Raw genomic sequence first — 15,883 nt, forward strand, 5'->3', positions numbered from 1 at the left:
TCAGCTCTCTGTAAGCTCTTCCTCCTCCTGGAATCAATTGGGATAGCTTGAACAGCCCATTATTCAACTTGCAGCGGAGTGAACAATCTGTCCACAGGCAGAAGGCTATCACGAATATTAACAATTAAACAGCGATTTTAGGAAACAAAAGGAGATTTTTTGTGACTTCACACTGGTACAGGTTAACTACAGCTACTTTTCACCTGGTTGGTATGAGATAAACTTGGGAGAAAAGCAGGAAACAGATGATACATAATTTGGAGCATGTGTATCATCCTCATGATAAGGTTAGTTCTTTGTTCTCACTCCTGATTTGGTCCTCTATAGGCCACACAGGACATTTATTGATCATGTACAACTGATTACCTCACTTCACATTGTTACAGTCAACTCCTGTCACAGCAAGAATGCTTTCTCCCTCTTTCTTGTCCATTCCCTTCGGTGCTGTGACTTTAAAAGCTCCAATACAGGTCAGTTATCTCACTTTGTACACAGTTCCTCCTTTATTTGTAAGGCACCAATTAAAGCCAGAGAGGTTGGAAAAACTTCAGTCCCTTATAGGTCCTAAAAGACCACTGAACCCCTTCTTATCTCCGCTCTAAACCTGCCCATCTACCCCATTCTTTCCCACAGATGAGATTCTTCCTATGAGAACTCAGCCTTTCTGCTGATAAAGCCCTGGTACTAGGCAAGGTGGTTCCTAGTTTTAGCTGGGCTAAGCCCCTGACCTGCAGTCCTATTTGGTTGATGAGCCACTAGCCACATGGTCCAGTTCAATTCCCCTTTCTCATGCACAGGAATGGCTTCTTCATATTCTCTTCTCTTTGGGAAACATCTAGTTTCTACACTGATATTTGCCCTACTCAAATGTCTCATACCAAGGAACACTAAGAGTGATCAGAAAGTAAAAGCGATTTCCTGTATTTCTTTTCTCAAAGTCCTCTTTCTCTCTTCTTGTTATCCCACTAAATAAAAATACTCTCTGGTTTCTTTTTATACTCTCAAAAGAAATGTGAAAATTAAACTGTAAACCTTAAGGTGACCACATGGTATGAACAATATTAATCATAATTAATTCTCTGTTTATTTTATCTCCTTTTAGATAAGGACAGGAACAGCTCTCATTTTAAATTGGTATGGATTTTTCTAAAAATTCCAAGTTATATTTTACAACATGCTCTACAATATTCTCCAACCCTGGTTCAACATAATTTTTAGATGATGCTAAAATTTCAAGGTTATAAAAGTCTATTCAAATTAGCTAATTTAAAATGCATGTCTAACTGCCTGTGACTTTATTTATTCCTAAATTACTAAATAAATGCTATTATTCCTGCCATGAGCTGCCTGTGATCCGGATATACCACTAGGCTTTCTGGCTAATGCATTTAGTAAAATAAATTCAAGGGTAATTTTAAAATTGCTTTATAATGTTCTACTATAGTGTTATTTATTCTAAATCTCACAACTCGAGAGTTAGTAAGTAAAAGTTTTGGCCAAAATACCTTTAAACTATATGATATAGTTCCAAGCATACTATAAATTAATATCTGTTAATTTTAGAGTCATTTATTTATTCATTTTAAAGGTAGGTCATTATGCTATATCTTCACTATAAAGGTTAAAATATTCTTGGTCTTATTTTCTATATAAAAAAACATTATTAATCTACAGTACAGCCTTAGACATTTTATAAGATATAGACAATGTTTATGACTTTTAAGGTTCCAACTTAATAGGGACAAAACCTAAAGCCCTAATATTCAATGGTTAACAAATGCAAGTTAAAGGTCAGTCATCTCATACATGATCAAGTCCTCTAACATGTCCAAAAATATATTTATATTCCTACAGATGCAAAAATGGTGTCACTGCTATCTTTTTTAATATTTTTTTTTATTATTACTTACATCTTATTAACTCTGTATTGCAGCTGTATCCCGCTCCCCCATTCTCCTCCCTTTCCCTCACTGCTATCTTAATTGAACAGCTAAGGATGGTCCTTGAGTCACCATACAGGAGCAGGTAATAAGAATAAGAGAGGTGTCTTCCTGACAGGCTCATCTATGGCTTAAACTTTGCTCCAGACCTTGGCTGCTGCTCTGAGACTGTTGGCATTCCCACACAGAAAACAAGAGGTCTTCAGTGCCCCATCCAGTGGGGGTATAGCCTAAAGTCAATTTCACCAGGGGACTGCTTGAAATGCAGCCAAAGGGGACACTGGTCCCATGGCTGCCTCAACAAGCCATGACTACCTGCTGGCAGACTGGTTTCTGGAAGACAAAATGCTCCCATGCAGGCTTGTCCTCTATGCCCAGCCACGGTGGCTTAACCAGTATAACAACCACAGATACTTCCAGCCTTTCTGCTCCTTGGCCTGGTTGAGAACAAGTGGCTCCTAGATTAAGTGACCCTCACCACCCTTGCTCAGCCCACAGTAACGCTGCAGGTCTGTTTTGGCCTCAAAGTAGGGTTCCGTGGTCATATTGTCAATTTCTGGGTTGGGAGACTTCAGAGGCCTCCTCTGTTCTCTTTATATGCAGCAGACCAGGCCTTAAGCCTCACTGGTAGAGTTGTAAGTTCTAGTTTGCTATCACATCCAAAAAACAGGCCACGGATGTAACCTTTTGCCATCCCTTTGGCTAAAGAACAATAAATGTTCACAGCAGTCTCATGGTAGGTAACTAGACACAAAGGCCTAAGGAGAAGAAGTTTAAGTTATAAAGGTTCTACAAAAAATGTTTGAGGTTCTAAGAAAGGGTTTTAAGGTTGATAAATGCAAACTTAAAAATTGGTTAAACCTCTTTTCCATAAGGTATAATCATAGTAAAAGTTAAGAACAAATGAGCTTTTGTCCCATCTACTTCATGAAAGGCTTCTGCCTTTCCACAGTTCACCTTTGAAAATGTTGATCTTGTTAACACAAAGGTGTATGTCTACCACCTTTTCTACAATGTGTATTTCAATGCATGTTGCAATGGTGATACTGCCATCTCTAAAAGTTTATCTCCTTTATAAAACTTAAAAGTGATACTGTAAGCTGCAAAAAAGCCACCTGAATCCACCTCTCAGATCAATTAGGCTCCAGATAAATACTGCACCTATTGTCTATCTTAAAAGGTGAGATTCCTCCCTCTCCCTTCCCTGGTTTTGGAACTCTTCTTTCTTGGCTACCCAGTTGCTATATCCACACATCCAACACCAGTTGACTGATGCTTTCCTTTTCATGTTCCACATAAATATTTCCCCTTTTTCTGAGAGACTGATGGGTATCTTTCCATTTCCCTGGGAAAAGGAGGTATCCTGCCTTTTGGCCGACCCCCACACAGATGCCTTCCATTGGTTGAATCTTCTTTTTCTTTTTACCAACAAGGTTCTTGGCTTTCCTTTCCTCTCCTGTGTAGGGTGTTTCCTCTGAAAATCTTAGTACTAGTTGAGCCGTGTCTCCCGACAGTATTCCCTGTGGCCACTGTGTTGTAAGCTGTGATTAATATTTACTATTGGTTTATCTTTTATTAAAGCTTGCTGTTAATCCTAAAGAGCTGTATGAACAAATCACCACACAGAGACCTGGTTTATTTATGTAAATTAGAACACAATGTTGGACAATAGTTACACTCTCCTAAAACTCCAAACCCTCATAGTTTCCTAACATTTAGATTTTGCCCATTATACTTGCTTTTTGTGAAATCTCAGGTCTGGTTCATTCTCTCCATGCTGTTCCAAGATCTCTCCTCCAGGTCTCTCTGATAGCTCTCCTCAAGCCTTACTCTCCCAACTCTCTTCCCATCTTCCTGTCCTCTGGCTTCTCCCTCTCTTCGTGCTTCCTTTCCCTCCTCAACATTGTGCCTAGTTACTTTATTTTGGATGTTTGCACAAAGTTGAGACAGGTGATGTTTAGAATAAGTATCACAATGCAATGTCTGGATTGAAACCAGGCAGTGGGGGAGAGAAATCAGCATTTGAATGAACAACGGTAAAGTGTATTACATTTCAAAAGAACATTATACCAACATTTACCACTTTAAGTCCAATAAAAGGCTCCTTTTCTTTCAATACAAGAATAATTTTGAAATTATGAAAACTGTTAGGTAAAATCTACATGTGCAATGTCCAGTGCATGTGTATTTAGCAACTTAGGAGAAAGTATCTGTTCATCTTGTCTATCTTGACAAGTTTAAAGTTCTATACCTAAATTAACTTTTATCCCTATTGGTATTACCTATAGGAAAGCATTTCTTAACTTCTAAACAACTTAAGCTTAATTGTGGCACTATAACTCTTTGGTCTTCAACCACATCAGAGACTTGAGAAGGAATAAAATTAGGTATTAGAGTACATAGGAAGTGCATGTCAGCAACTTTCAAAAATTAAAAATTGACAGATACAGTTTGCTGCCTGAACAGTCATCCATAACTTTCTGTAAGGTTGGAGCATCATCTTCAGCCTTCTGGCTCAGAATATTTGACAGACATATATGTGAAACAGGAACTATTTAGGACTTGCTTACCCTGTCTTGGCAGAGTTCAGCAGCAAACTTGTCCTGCATTATCTTGCCCATTTTTTGGCAGAATTTGTCTGTCGTGAAGCAAGGGTATTTTCTTTACCCGAGTGGCTTGTTTGCCACATTTAAAGCCATCTCCATATGGAGGTTCTTCGATGCTCATTAGCTTCTTTCAGGTAGGTGGGGTGCTGCCAGGAGATGACCTGTCTCATTGTCAAAGAATCTTTAAAATAATAAAGACATTGTAAAATGCCATATTCTGTAGGTCTCTGAAGTTTTTGAAGGCTACCTATCTTTATAAAATCGATCTGTCTACAAAATCATATCTATCTGTTAAAGCTCAGATGTATGCTCATGTGATAAATTAGACTAGTGTCTGACATGACTATGAGTTAAATAACTAGCAATTAACTTGCATTGCCCAGTATCCTAATCAGTTTTTCATAGCAGTTTAAAAGTATTGGAAGTTACTTTGAATTTGTATCAATATACTAAAGCTTATACCAATGTATCAAAAATACTTATTTTTGTATCAGTATGCAAATTCCTATACCAGAGTTAAAATTAACCTTGCTTGAGAATAACATATAAAACCCTAAGTTGAGTAGATTCAATAATCGTCCTTTTGTCTTACTCGTATATGATATCCCTGTATACTATTTTCTTTTTAACCCCCTTTCTCCTTATATAAGAAAGAAAGATAGAGAAAGGAAAAGACAGAAATCCCTGAGTATAACCTTGTTTCACTCTGAATATGACCATTAATAATGATAAACATCTCCCAATTACAATAAAATTTCATAGCCATAGCAAACAACCAAAAACATACCCAACCCCCTTTAAGGAAAGTTGGATGTTGTTCTCATGGATTTCTTCCAGCTGACATTTTGGACATGTAGAAATCCTGTAAGCAGCCCAAGTAAAATTGGGAAAAAATGGTTAATTAAGCAAACAATAACATTTGAGGTCCAGTCTTTGAATGTTGAGAAATTTCAGGCTTAATAAAAGTCCTCTTTGGAACAGTCTAAAATACTGGACCAATTAAGATTAGTAGCTTTCTTCAACTTTCTTTTGGGAGCAGGCTTTGATGAGATACAGCAGTTGAAGCAGTTGAGCCAGGAACAAACAAAATGCTGGAACATGCAAGATGCTGGAACAGATGTGTCAATGTCTCAGCATGCTGAAGAATGATTCTGTTAGGTTTGATCTAGCATCTCTGGTGTCCAGTTCTTTTATTCTGCAAACATATAATTTCTCACAAGCATTATAGAGTTCTAAAATTATAAATGTATGAGATGTGTAGGATGCAACTAAACTGTAAGCCAATTCTATCTATGCAAATTAAAAGATTAGCATAATATATTTTAAGGTCATTTTAGGCAAGGATTTATTGGCCAAGTATTGTTGAAGTTCTGGGTAGAGACAATTTTTTTTAATCTCTCAGTTAGTTTTAGAGTTGTTCCCGTGTAAAGGGATCAGAGTAATATAAATTACCATTATTATTGAACATAGAGTCATTATCCTGTTGAAATCAAAAGAAGGTTGGATAAGTTAAAATAGCTTTTGGGTCTCTTGCATGCCTGTTGTATTAGACCAAGCTGCTACCTATTTCCCTAGAAAAGCCTCCCATTAGAGACACAAGCTGGTTGTCTTGATCAATAGAAAATGCATGTTTTAAGTAAACTTTATATAAACTCCTTTCTAATTTTGAATATAAGCATACTGTAAGTATCTTGTACCTGTTTAGAGGATTATCCCTAGATTTTTATATATAACTATGTAAAGCATTTTTTATATTTAGCTATGTGTCCTATCCTTTTTTATATGGAATGGGTAAAGTTATGCCTTTATAGTCAAACTTTATATAACCTCCCTCTTACCTTTAGCATTTAAGCATACCCTAGGCTTCTTGTACCTGGGCTTTACATTGATCATGACTATTTTTTGGCTTGCCCCTTTTTTGTACAGAGTGGACAGTTAAGCCTTTAGAGCCACACTTTATATAAACTTTCTTAGCATTAAGCATATAAACTCTCTTACCCTTAGCATTTAAGTATATCCCAAGCATCTTGTACCTGGGTTTTGACATTGGTTTGTGCTATTCTTTGGCTTGCCCATTTTGATATGGGATGGACAGTTTTGTTTTTTCAACATATGAATATAATTTTTGAGTGTTTCTGACTAAACTAAGATGGCATGTATTTTGCCATGTTTAAGCCTCCTGTGTCTTTTTTACATAGGCATGGCCAGCATTTTCCCTGTGAAAATGTTTCACATTTAAAAGGATAAGGCAGTTTCTAGAGCAGTGTGACATTATCTCTCTTTACATAAACCTAAAATATATGTGAATCCAACCTTTAGAGCAGTAAGGACATAACATCTATTATTTAGACAAAAATAATTTATATAGCAACCTAAAAGAAAATTTTGTCATTTTGAATCTTAGAGTATCCCTGCAAGTGGCTAAACAGCTGGAGTTGCCATCTTGGCTTTTATTATGTAAATTAGCTTGATCCAGAACTCAGAGACTTGCTTTTTTCTTTTTACTTTGTGTTGGGAGGAAAGGCATGTGCCTTCACTAGCCTGTTAAAATACATATATATATATATATGTATTTGAACATATCTATCTATCTATCTATCTATCTATCTATCTATCTATCTATCTATCTATATGTATAGATATATATGTTCCTTTGCTATCTTGTGCTCCTCGGCGGGTTTAAGAGTCTTTCTTAAAGAGACAGTAATTGACCTGGGAGTTTTTAGGTTTTAAGTTTGGGTTTCATCACTGGGAGCTTATTACTCCCACAAAGTTATGATAAAGTATGATTTAAAGAATTGGGATACTTAGATTAGTTGGGTGTCATTTCTTGTAAGTTGCTGTTAAAATTTACTATTAATTATCTTTTAGTAATGCATGCTGTTAATCTTAAACAGCTGTGCAACCAAATCACCACACAGACACAGGGATCTCTTGAGTTAACCTAGAACAGAATGCTGGGCAATAGGTACTCCATCCTAAACCTCCAAGCCCACACAGTTTCCTAACATTTAGATTTCCAAATTTTTCTTGCTTTCAGTGATATCTTTGGTCCAGTCCATCTCTCCACAGTTCCAAGATCTCTCCCCCAGCTCTCTCCTCCCTTCGCTCTCCTCTCACCCTTTCTCCTCCGACTCATTTCCTGTCCTCTAGCTCCTCCCCTCTTTCCTGCCCAATGGCTCCTCCCATTGCTCAACATTGTGTCTAGTTGCTTTATTTGGGCCTGTTTACACAAAGTTGAGACAGGATTCTTAGAGTAAGTATCACAATGCAATATCTGAATTGAAGCCACAGAGTGGGGAGGGGAGAAGAGAATCAGCATTTGAATGAACAAGGGTAAGGTGTATACATTTCAAAGGAACATTAAAAGAAAAGAGAACACACTAGCACTCCATGTGACTGGGTCTGTGTCCAGCCCTAGGATGATGTATGTGTTAAGGGTATGTAAGTGACCCTAGTCTATATGTGTATACCACTAAGATGAATGGGGAGGGTTGGTCTATGGGGGATGGGATTCAGCATCAACTTTTGGGAAGTCCTGAATGTTCATTTCTTCTGGAAGTTGGGATCTACATGGATCAAGATCAGCAACAGTGTGTGATCTCCTCAGAAGAGTGTAAGTGATGTGTTTGGTGGTGTCCTTGACCAGAAGGGATGCCAAGGAGCAGGTTGAGCTGATGTCTGTGGGTTCAGTTGGTATTTTTCACACTTAAGAGGCAAGGCACTAGTTTCTGGAGAAGGAAAGAGTACAAGGATCTGTCTTGGTATCCTTGGAGAGAGTGAGGGTGCAGGGCAGACAGAGAATACAGGAGGCCAAATGAGGGGTTTAGGGGGGAATATACAAGGGATTTTGTGCCAGATTTTGCATCTCTGTCACTTAGACTCATTTGGGCTGGACCATCCTGGATCCATGTTCCAGGTGCTTCCACTGTTTGTGTGGTCTGGGTGACCAGTGAACTGTGGCTTCAATGTTGGGTACTCATCCCCAGGAACCCCAATACTGCTTTCAGGGGACCAGGAGGGATCCAATGTCTGGGTGCTGGAGAGGAAAGTCCCTGGACCTGATGATCTCCATTCACTGGCATATCTGTCAAGTGCTAGGGGTCCATTTTTCCTGACTGTCAGACCTGGGAAACAGCTCTGGGGGTACCAGATCTATTGACCCCAAATTGTCCCAAGAATCCTGAAGATGCTTGAAGGGAATTAAGAGAGATTAGATGTCCGGCTGCAAGAACAGAGGTTCCCTAGACCTGGGGGTCTTCACTCGCTGGCATCAGCATAAAGTGTGCGGCCCCCATGGTTCATGACTGTCAGACCTGGCAGGTAGCCGTGGGGGGGCTGGGTTTAATTGACACTAACTGTCCCACGAATACTGAAGCTCCCTTGAGGGGAGCATGGACCATCTGATGTCTGGCTGCTGGAGTGGAGGTTCCTGGACCTGGGGATCCTCACTCCCTGGGATGGGCAGAAAGTGCAGGAGCTCCACACTTTGACTCTCAAACAGGAAAGATGACCATGGCGGGGTTGGGTCCAATAGGTCTCAACTCACAGGATGTCCCCTGTAATCAGCGAAAATTCAAGGCTGAAGCTCTGGATCCAGCTTCCTATCCCCTAACCGGTTTCAGAGTCTCAGATCCTCTGCCCCTCTAAAACAGGCCACACTGGTCACCACCATCTTGGAAACCTTCCACACTTTGAATAATTCCAACAGGAAATGAAGACTGCAAGTCTAGTTCCTGAAGCAGACAGAGATGTCCCAAGCAAATCTATCTTCTAGATCCTCATGTGTGATATAAAAGATAGATTTACAATATTCATCTATGTATGTCAAAAGTGGCTCACATACCAAGGGGAGAGATCACAAATACAGAAAATATCAAGGAAATGTCACCAATCAGGACTGTGTTTGCAGTTCTGAGATAAACAGCTATGGTGAGCTAGTCCAACCTTAGAATAAGGCTGCTTTTGCCCCTAGGCAGGTTGGTTCAATAAAGGAAGAGGAGTTCATTGCAGCTACCCAAGACTGCTATCTTTCTCAGAACTGTGACATCAATATAGAGAATTCTCTTCTTTTTATTTCATGTGCATTGGTGTATTGTGAAAGTGATGGACCCTGGAGTTCTAGGCAGCTGTAAGATGCCATGTGGTTGTTGGGATAAAACCCAGGTCATCTGGAAGACCAGTCACTGCTTCAAACCACTGAGCACTCTAACCCTGAGAAAGCACCTTTTTAAGCTTTAAATGTCTTTCAGATGTATGCATGTTTTGTGTTCATGTGTCTGTGTACCCTACTTGAAATGGCCAAAGTGGGCAACAGAACCCATGGGAACGGATTTACAGGGTACATGCTGGCTAGCAAGTGATATCTGAAATGGAACTTGTCTTCTGTAAGAACATCCAGTGCTGTTAACTTCCATGCTATCTCCTGCCACCATTTATTTAAAACTTTTTCTACAGATGTTAATTAAAATATATTATACCATTTCCCCTTTTCTTCTGCTATCTCCATGTCTTTCTGAATTCCTTCCTTCTAATGTCTTAAAAAAGAATGTGTGAATAAGTATGGACCTACTAAGTCTATTCCTATTGGTTGTGAGGATAAGGTATAAGGTTTCTGTGCTGAACCCTTTGTGTAGGATATATAATTAAGGAGTGTATCCCTGCCTGAGGCTAATCCCACAACTTGGAGGGAGTTCTAGTCTTCAATGCCCACAGGAGTCTAACCCTGAAGAGACCTAAGCTGTCTTGGACAGGAAACATTAGAAAGCACAGGGTGACAAATTCCTTAGATAACCCATGGTGCTGGAATGGCCTTGATGTTCTGGAGCTGTGGGGAGGACTATGGACATTGGTCTCAGCTAATCAGTCTTTGTTCTGTGGACCTCCCATTATACCATTGATCTAGGATGTTTCCTCGGATTACTTTGACATCTTGTACTTCCTGCCAACTCTTTCTAAACACCATGACTACAGGCCTGTGTTACCATGCCTGGCTTGGATGGTTTCAACCTCAGTGATTTACTAGAATGTTGGGATGAGTATAATGAATAGTTACACTTAACTATGTTGAGAATCTCCTTATGTCTGTGAGGCTAGTTTTCACTATCGGTTGAATTAAGAACAGAACTCCAATATACTTTGATGTGTCACAAATTCTCACTGTTAAAGAAAAAAAAACAAAATAATTTTCTTTATACATAAAGGAGAGGAGTTTAAGCCAAGCAACTGCACCTGAACAATGCTTATTTCCATTACTGGACTTAGGACCAGAGCCTGTGTCCTGCCTACCATGACCATTTGAACTCAGCAACTCACTCTAAGTAAGCCCACAGAAAAACTGAATTATTGTGGTAGACCATGCGCAACTACATTGCAGGTACTAGGGAGGCAAGGTAAGCAGATCTATTATGTACACTAAGTTCAAGGTTAGCCTGAAATTTATAGTGAGAGTATTATTCCAAATAAAAAAGAGAGAAAACAATGTTTAAAAATGAAAATATATTTAATTAAGCTATTTATTTATTACAATTTATTCCCTTTGTATCATGGCTGTATCAACTTAAACTCTGACCATTTACACCCAGCCTCCCAATCTCCCCCATGCACCTTCCCTAATCCACATATAGGGGTTGAGGGAAAAAAGAAAAACAATGGTTAAAACACAAATTATTAATGAAAACTGGAAACATATTGACATATTTATTCAGTGTGACTAATTTTGAACAGTGATGAATATATAACCTTATGTTGTTTCTTTCTTCCCACAGGTAATATTTGCTAATTGAGGAAATGGTAAAGTATTTAATTGCCAGCTTATCCAAACAGTTCTCATGGGGTTCCCAGTTTCCAAGGAATAAGGCCATGGAAGCTACCATGGAGGAATCCTAAATGTGGGCAAAGAGAAGTGTGTACAGAGAAAAAGAGAGAGAGAGAGAGAACAAACAGAAAACAGAGAAAGAGAAGAAAAGCACATAGAAGAAAACAAAATATCTGGGTACATAAGGAAGAGCCTCTGGGAGAGGGCAGGCCCATTCTACTAGACTGAAAATTTAAGGGTAGAGGTGGGGAATGCCAATCATACCCTGTAGAAGCTGGGAGTGAGTGATGCTGGGACAACCTGGAAGCCAGAAAACCTTCTGTCAAAAAGGCACCTCAGCAGCTTGCCTTAGGTGTGAAGTACAACATATGGTAAAACATTCATCCTTTAGGTTTAATAGGTTTAGAGAGCAAAGATACACAACTAAGTAATCTCTCCAAGCCATACATTAAAAACTTCCTGCCTATAAGTTGCTCCCTCATTCTTAGCATATTTCTTTCTTGTTAGGAATTCAAAGAGTGACATAATGCTATTGAGCAGAAAATATCTCATCTAGGGGAATAGGTCTTTTCATCAATGACAGTCCAGACCAGATTAGAATTTCAAGGAGTCCATTGATTTATTAGATGTTCACCTAAGGGATATATAGGAATGTTTATTCAGAATATCCATATTCCTGCCAGGCAGAGAGGTTGCAGTGATGACACATGGGGAGAGAGATTTAAAATCAATTTGAGACCACCAACTGGCAGCCTACATGGTATTCTGACTGACATATATATACATGTATCTGAGAAGACAAGGAAATAGGGAAAGAAGTGGAGAGTTGACCCACCACAGATGAGTAGATACAGAGACTACAGTAGGAGGCAGCTTGTCCTCGATACAGCCCAAGAATTAATTGCTCTCTGGGACTTTTATCCTTTCTTTAACATCCAAATCTACTTCCCTTTTTTTAGCACACAAATCTCCTTCTCCATGTTCCTCAGGTCTCTGTAAATGCCTGATATCTCCAGCCTTCTATTGACATCTGTTTAACCTCAGGCTCCCCTGACAACAACCTCCACAGCATCTGAAGTCTTCACCACTCAGGGCTCCTAAGTGAATGTTTGCATGCATCAGGGGAACAGAATACAAACCATTTCAGAAAGGTTGGTCTTCATGCCTTCAAGTTCATTTTCTGTCTTTGCACTAGGCATAATCTCAAAAAAGGATATACCTGACATATGTCTTGGTGGGTTCCCATTGATACCTATTTACCAGCTGTGAGATAAACTCTGTCTGGTGGCTTTGGTTCAGTGGTCAGCCACTTTTTTTAACACTTGTATTTTCAGTTGGTCTCCTGGCCAGTTTTTGGATACTTCCATATTTTTTGTGAAGATATTGGCTCAGAAACTTCTTTAAGCACCAAGCCTAAGTTACTTTCTTATGTTCTCAATCTTCTCTTTCTTCTGGGTCATCAGGGCTGAGTTAAAGATGAAGTTAGAATCAACCTTTCCCACCTAAATGCTATTCATCACACTTTCATGGGGCTAAACACGTGGCTCAGTGCCTAGGAGAACTGGCTGCACATTTTCATTTTCAAACAAATTTTATCATTGAAATTGCCATGAATTCATCAATTATTACATAACAATATGTTTATAATGTGAAAAAAGACAATGTTTTATCGATGTAATATCTCAACTAATCTTATTGGAGCATCAGGGAAACAGAGCTGTAGGAAAGAATTTTGGTGTCCAAAGCTGGAAATCAAACCTCAATCCTCATATTAACATGGCCAAATGATATGCAACAAAGTTGTTTCCCACTCTTTACATATCTGACATGGATTAAAACCACATAATCCTGTCACATGCACACACCAGAAGTGTTTCTTTTTTAGGTAAATATCCTTGTTGTTACATTATATAGAATCTTTATAGTATATATATCCTATAGAATACAGCACTTCAAGATGAAATGACAAATGGATGAGTAGGAGGAACATACAGAATCACAGAACGTCCAATCATATATACATGTTCATATCACATCAAGCTATGTAGTGAGTTGCAGTTGATTACTCATTAGACCACTTCATTACATCTCTATGAAACATGAAAACACAAAGCCTTGAATTACCATATTAAACACATTCATAGGGTTTCACTTCAGTAAGATTCATTCATGAATGTGAAGCCTATAGAAATGTAGAAAGGTTTCAATATACTAAAAACATTCACAAGGTTTTCTCTCCAGTATACTTTCTTTCGACGCTTTGAAAAAATGTGACAGGCAAAGGGTTTACTGGTTATATTCATAGGGTTTCAGTCCAGTATGAAAACTTTCAGCCTTTACGAGATCACAGCAATGTGCAAAGCCTTTACAACGTTGAGTATATTCATTGGGTTTCACTCCAGTATGAATTCTGTCATGACTTTGGAGATCACTGCAATGTGTGAAGGCTTTACCACCTTAATTACATTCACAGGGTTTCTCTCCAGTATGTGTTCTCTTATTATTTTGTTAATTTCCTTTCCGTGAAAAGGCTTTCCACCACAGATTACATTTTTATGGCTTCCCTCCAGTATGTGTTCTTTTATGCACTTAGAGACAACTGGGTTGTGAAAAGCATTTAACACAATGATTACATTCATAAGATTTCTTTGCAGTTTGAATTCTTTCATGCCTCTGAAGACCACTACAACATGCAAAGGCTTTACCATATTGATTACATTCGTAGGGTATCTCTCCATTGTGTGTTCCTTTATGCCTTTGCAGACTGCTGGCTTTTTTAAAAGGCTTTATCACATTGATTACATTCCTAGGGTTTCTCTCCAGTATGTGTCTTTTTGTGCACATGGAGATTACTGGATTGGGAAAAGGCTTTACCACAGTGATTACATCTGTAGGGTTTCTCTCCAGTATGTGTTCTTTTATGACTGTGGAGATTACTGACTTGTGAAAAGTCTTTCCCACACTGATTACATTTGTAGGGTTTCTCTCCAGTATGTGTCCTTTTGTGAACTTGGAGAGTACTGGATTTTGAAAAGGCTTTACCACAGTGATTACATTTGTAGTGTTTCTCTCCAGTATGTGTTCTTTTATGTACATGAATACTATTGGGGTGTGAAAAGGCTTTATCACACTGATTACATTCATAGGGTTTCTCTCCAGTATGTGTTCTTTGATGCACTTGGAGTGAACTGAGGAGTGAAAAGCCTTTATGACATTGACCACATTCATACGGTTTCTCTCCAGTATGTGTTCTTTTATGAATATGGAGACTACTCAATTGTGAAAAGGCTTTCCCACACTGATTACATTCATAAGGCTTCTCTCCAGTATGTGTTCTTAAATGCTTTTGAAGACTTCCGTGTTGTGAAAAGGCTTTCCCACACTGAACACATTCATAGGGTTTCTCTCCAGTATGTGTTCTTTTATGCACTTGGAGTGTACTGAGGTATGAAAAGCCTTTACCACACTGATTACATTCATAGGGCTTCTCTCCAGTATGTGTTCTTTTATGACTCTGGAGATTACTGACTTGTGAAAAGGCTTTCCCACAATGATTACATTCATAGGGCTTCTCTCCAATATGTGTTCTTAAATGCTTTTGAAGATTTCCATGTTGTGAAAAGGCTTTCCCACACTGAACACATTCATAGGGTTTCTCTCCAGTATGTGTTCTTTTATGCACTTGGAGTGTGCTGAGGTACGAAAAGCCTTTACCACACTGATTACATTTGTAGGACTTCTCTCCAGTATGTGTTCTTTTATGACTCTGGAGATTACTGACTTGTGAAAAGGCTTTCCCACACTGATTACATTCATAAGGTTTTTGTCCAGTATGTGTTCTTCTGGGCATTAGGATATTCCTGGGCTGGGAAAACGCTTTACCATACTGCTTACATTCATAGTGCTTCTCATAAATATGTTTTCTTTCATTCCTGCAAAGATAATTAGGTATCTGTAAGATTTACAATAGTCATTACACTGATGAATCTTTTTCTTGGCGTAAATAAGTTTGCAATTTCGTCTAATTGTAAAATGAAGTTGCCTCTTAACCTTTTATCACTCTGTTTACATTCATAGTTACCCCCTTGACTGTGGGTGTTTTGTATCTTCCAAGATACCTTTGGTGGTAAGAAACTTTAATACATAGACAACTTACAGCATCATTTTTAGATAAGTGGGTTTTCACATATTTAAAAAGACCTAGAAGCGGTCAGCTTTACCACAGTGACTGAATTCATAAACTTTCCTGTATTGGACTCATACTACATTTGTAAATGAACCATAATAGACACAAAAGTTTCCACAGGGACAGAAATTATAGGGATTTTCTGTAGTGAGAGTTTTTTTTTTTTGCTATATTCCCAATGAGTTTGGAAAACTAATGAAGAATATTAATGTAATGTATTAATAGTCCCCTGCTTTGCTTAGACTTTCTGAGTGTGATAAAAGCTTATGATTCATTTTTTTATTAATAATGAATGAATGAATACATGAACAAATATAAACTTATAGTGTTGTCA

General features: G+C 38.5%; 1 protein-coding gene and 1 pseudogene across 1 annotated transcript in view; both read right to left on the reverse strand.

The window, feature by feature from the left end:
- Positions 1–13,946, reverse strand: part of LOC110543426 (zinc finger protein ZFP2-like) — a gene marked incomplete at its 5' end in the record, with an annotated part of 28,695 nt that extends 14,749 nt beyond the window's left edge. The window contains 1 exon segment of the mRNA XM_060376231.1: positions 13,919–13,946. Within this exon segment, the coding sequence (XP_060232214.1) occupies positions 13,919–13,946 (28 nt within the window).
- Positions 13,947–14,139: 193 nt separating this feature from the next.
- LOC132650895 (zinc finger protein 431-like) overlaps positions 14,140–15,883 on the reverse strand; it is a 96,717-nt pseudogene continuing 94,973 nt past the window's right edge.

Source organism: Meriones unguiculatus (genome assembly GCF_030254825.1).
Source record: "Meriones unguiculatus strain TT.TT164.6M chromosome 13 unlocalized genomic scaffold, Bangor_MerUng_6.1 Chr13_unordered_Scaffold_34, whole genome shotgun sequence".
NCBI classification, from domain to species: domain Eukaryota; kingdom Metazoa; phylum Chordata; class Mammalia; order Rodentia; family Muridae; genus Meriones; species Meriones unguiculatus.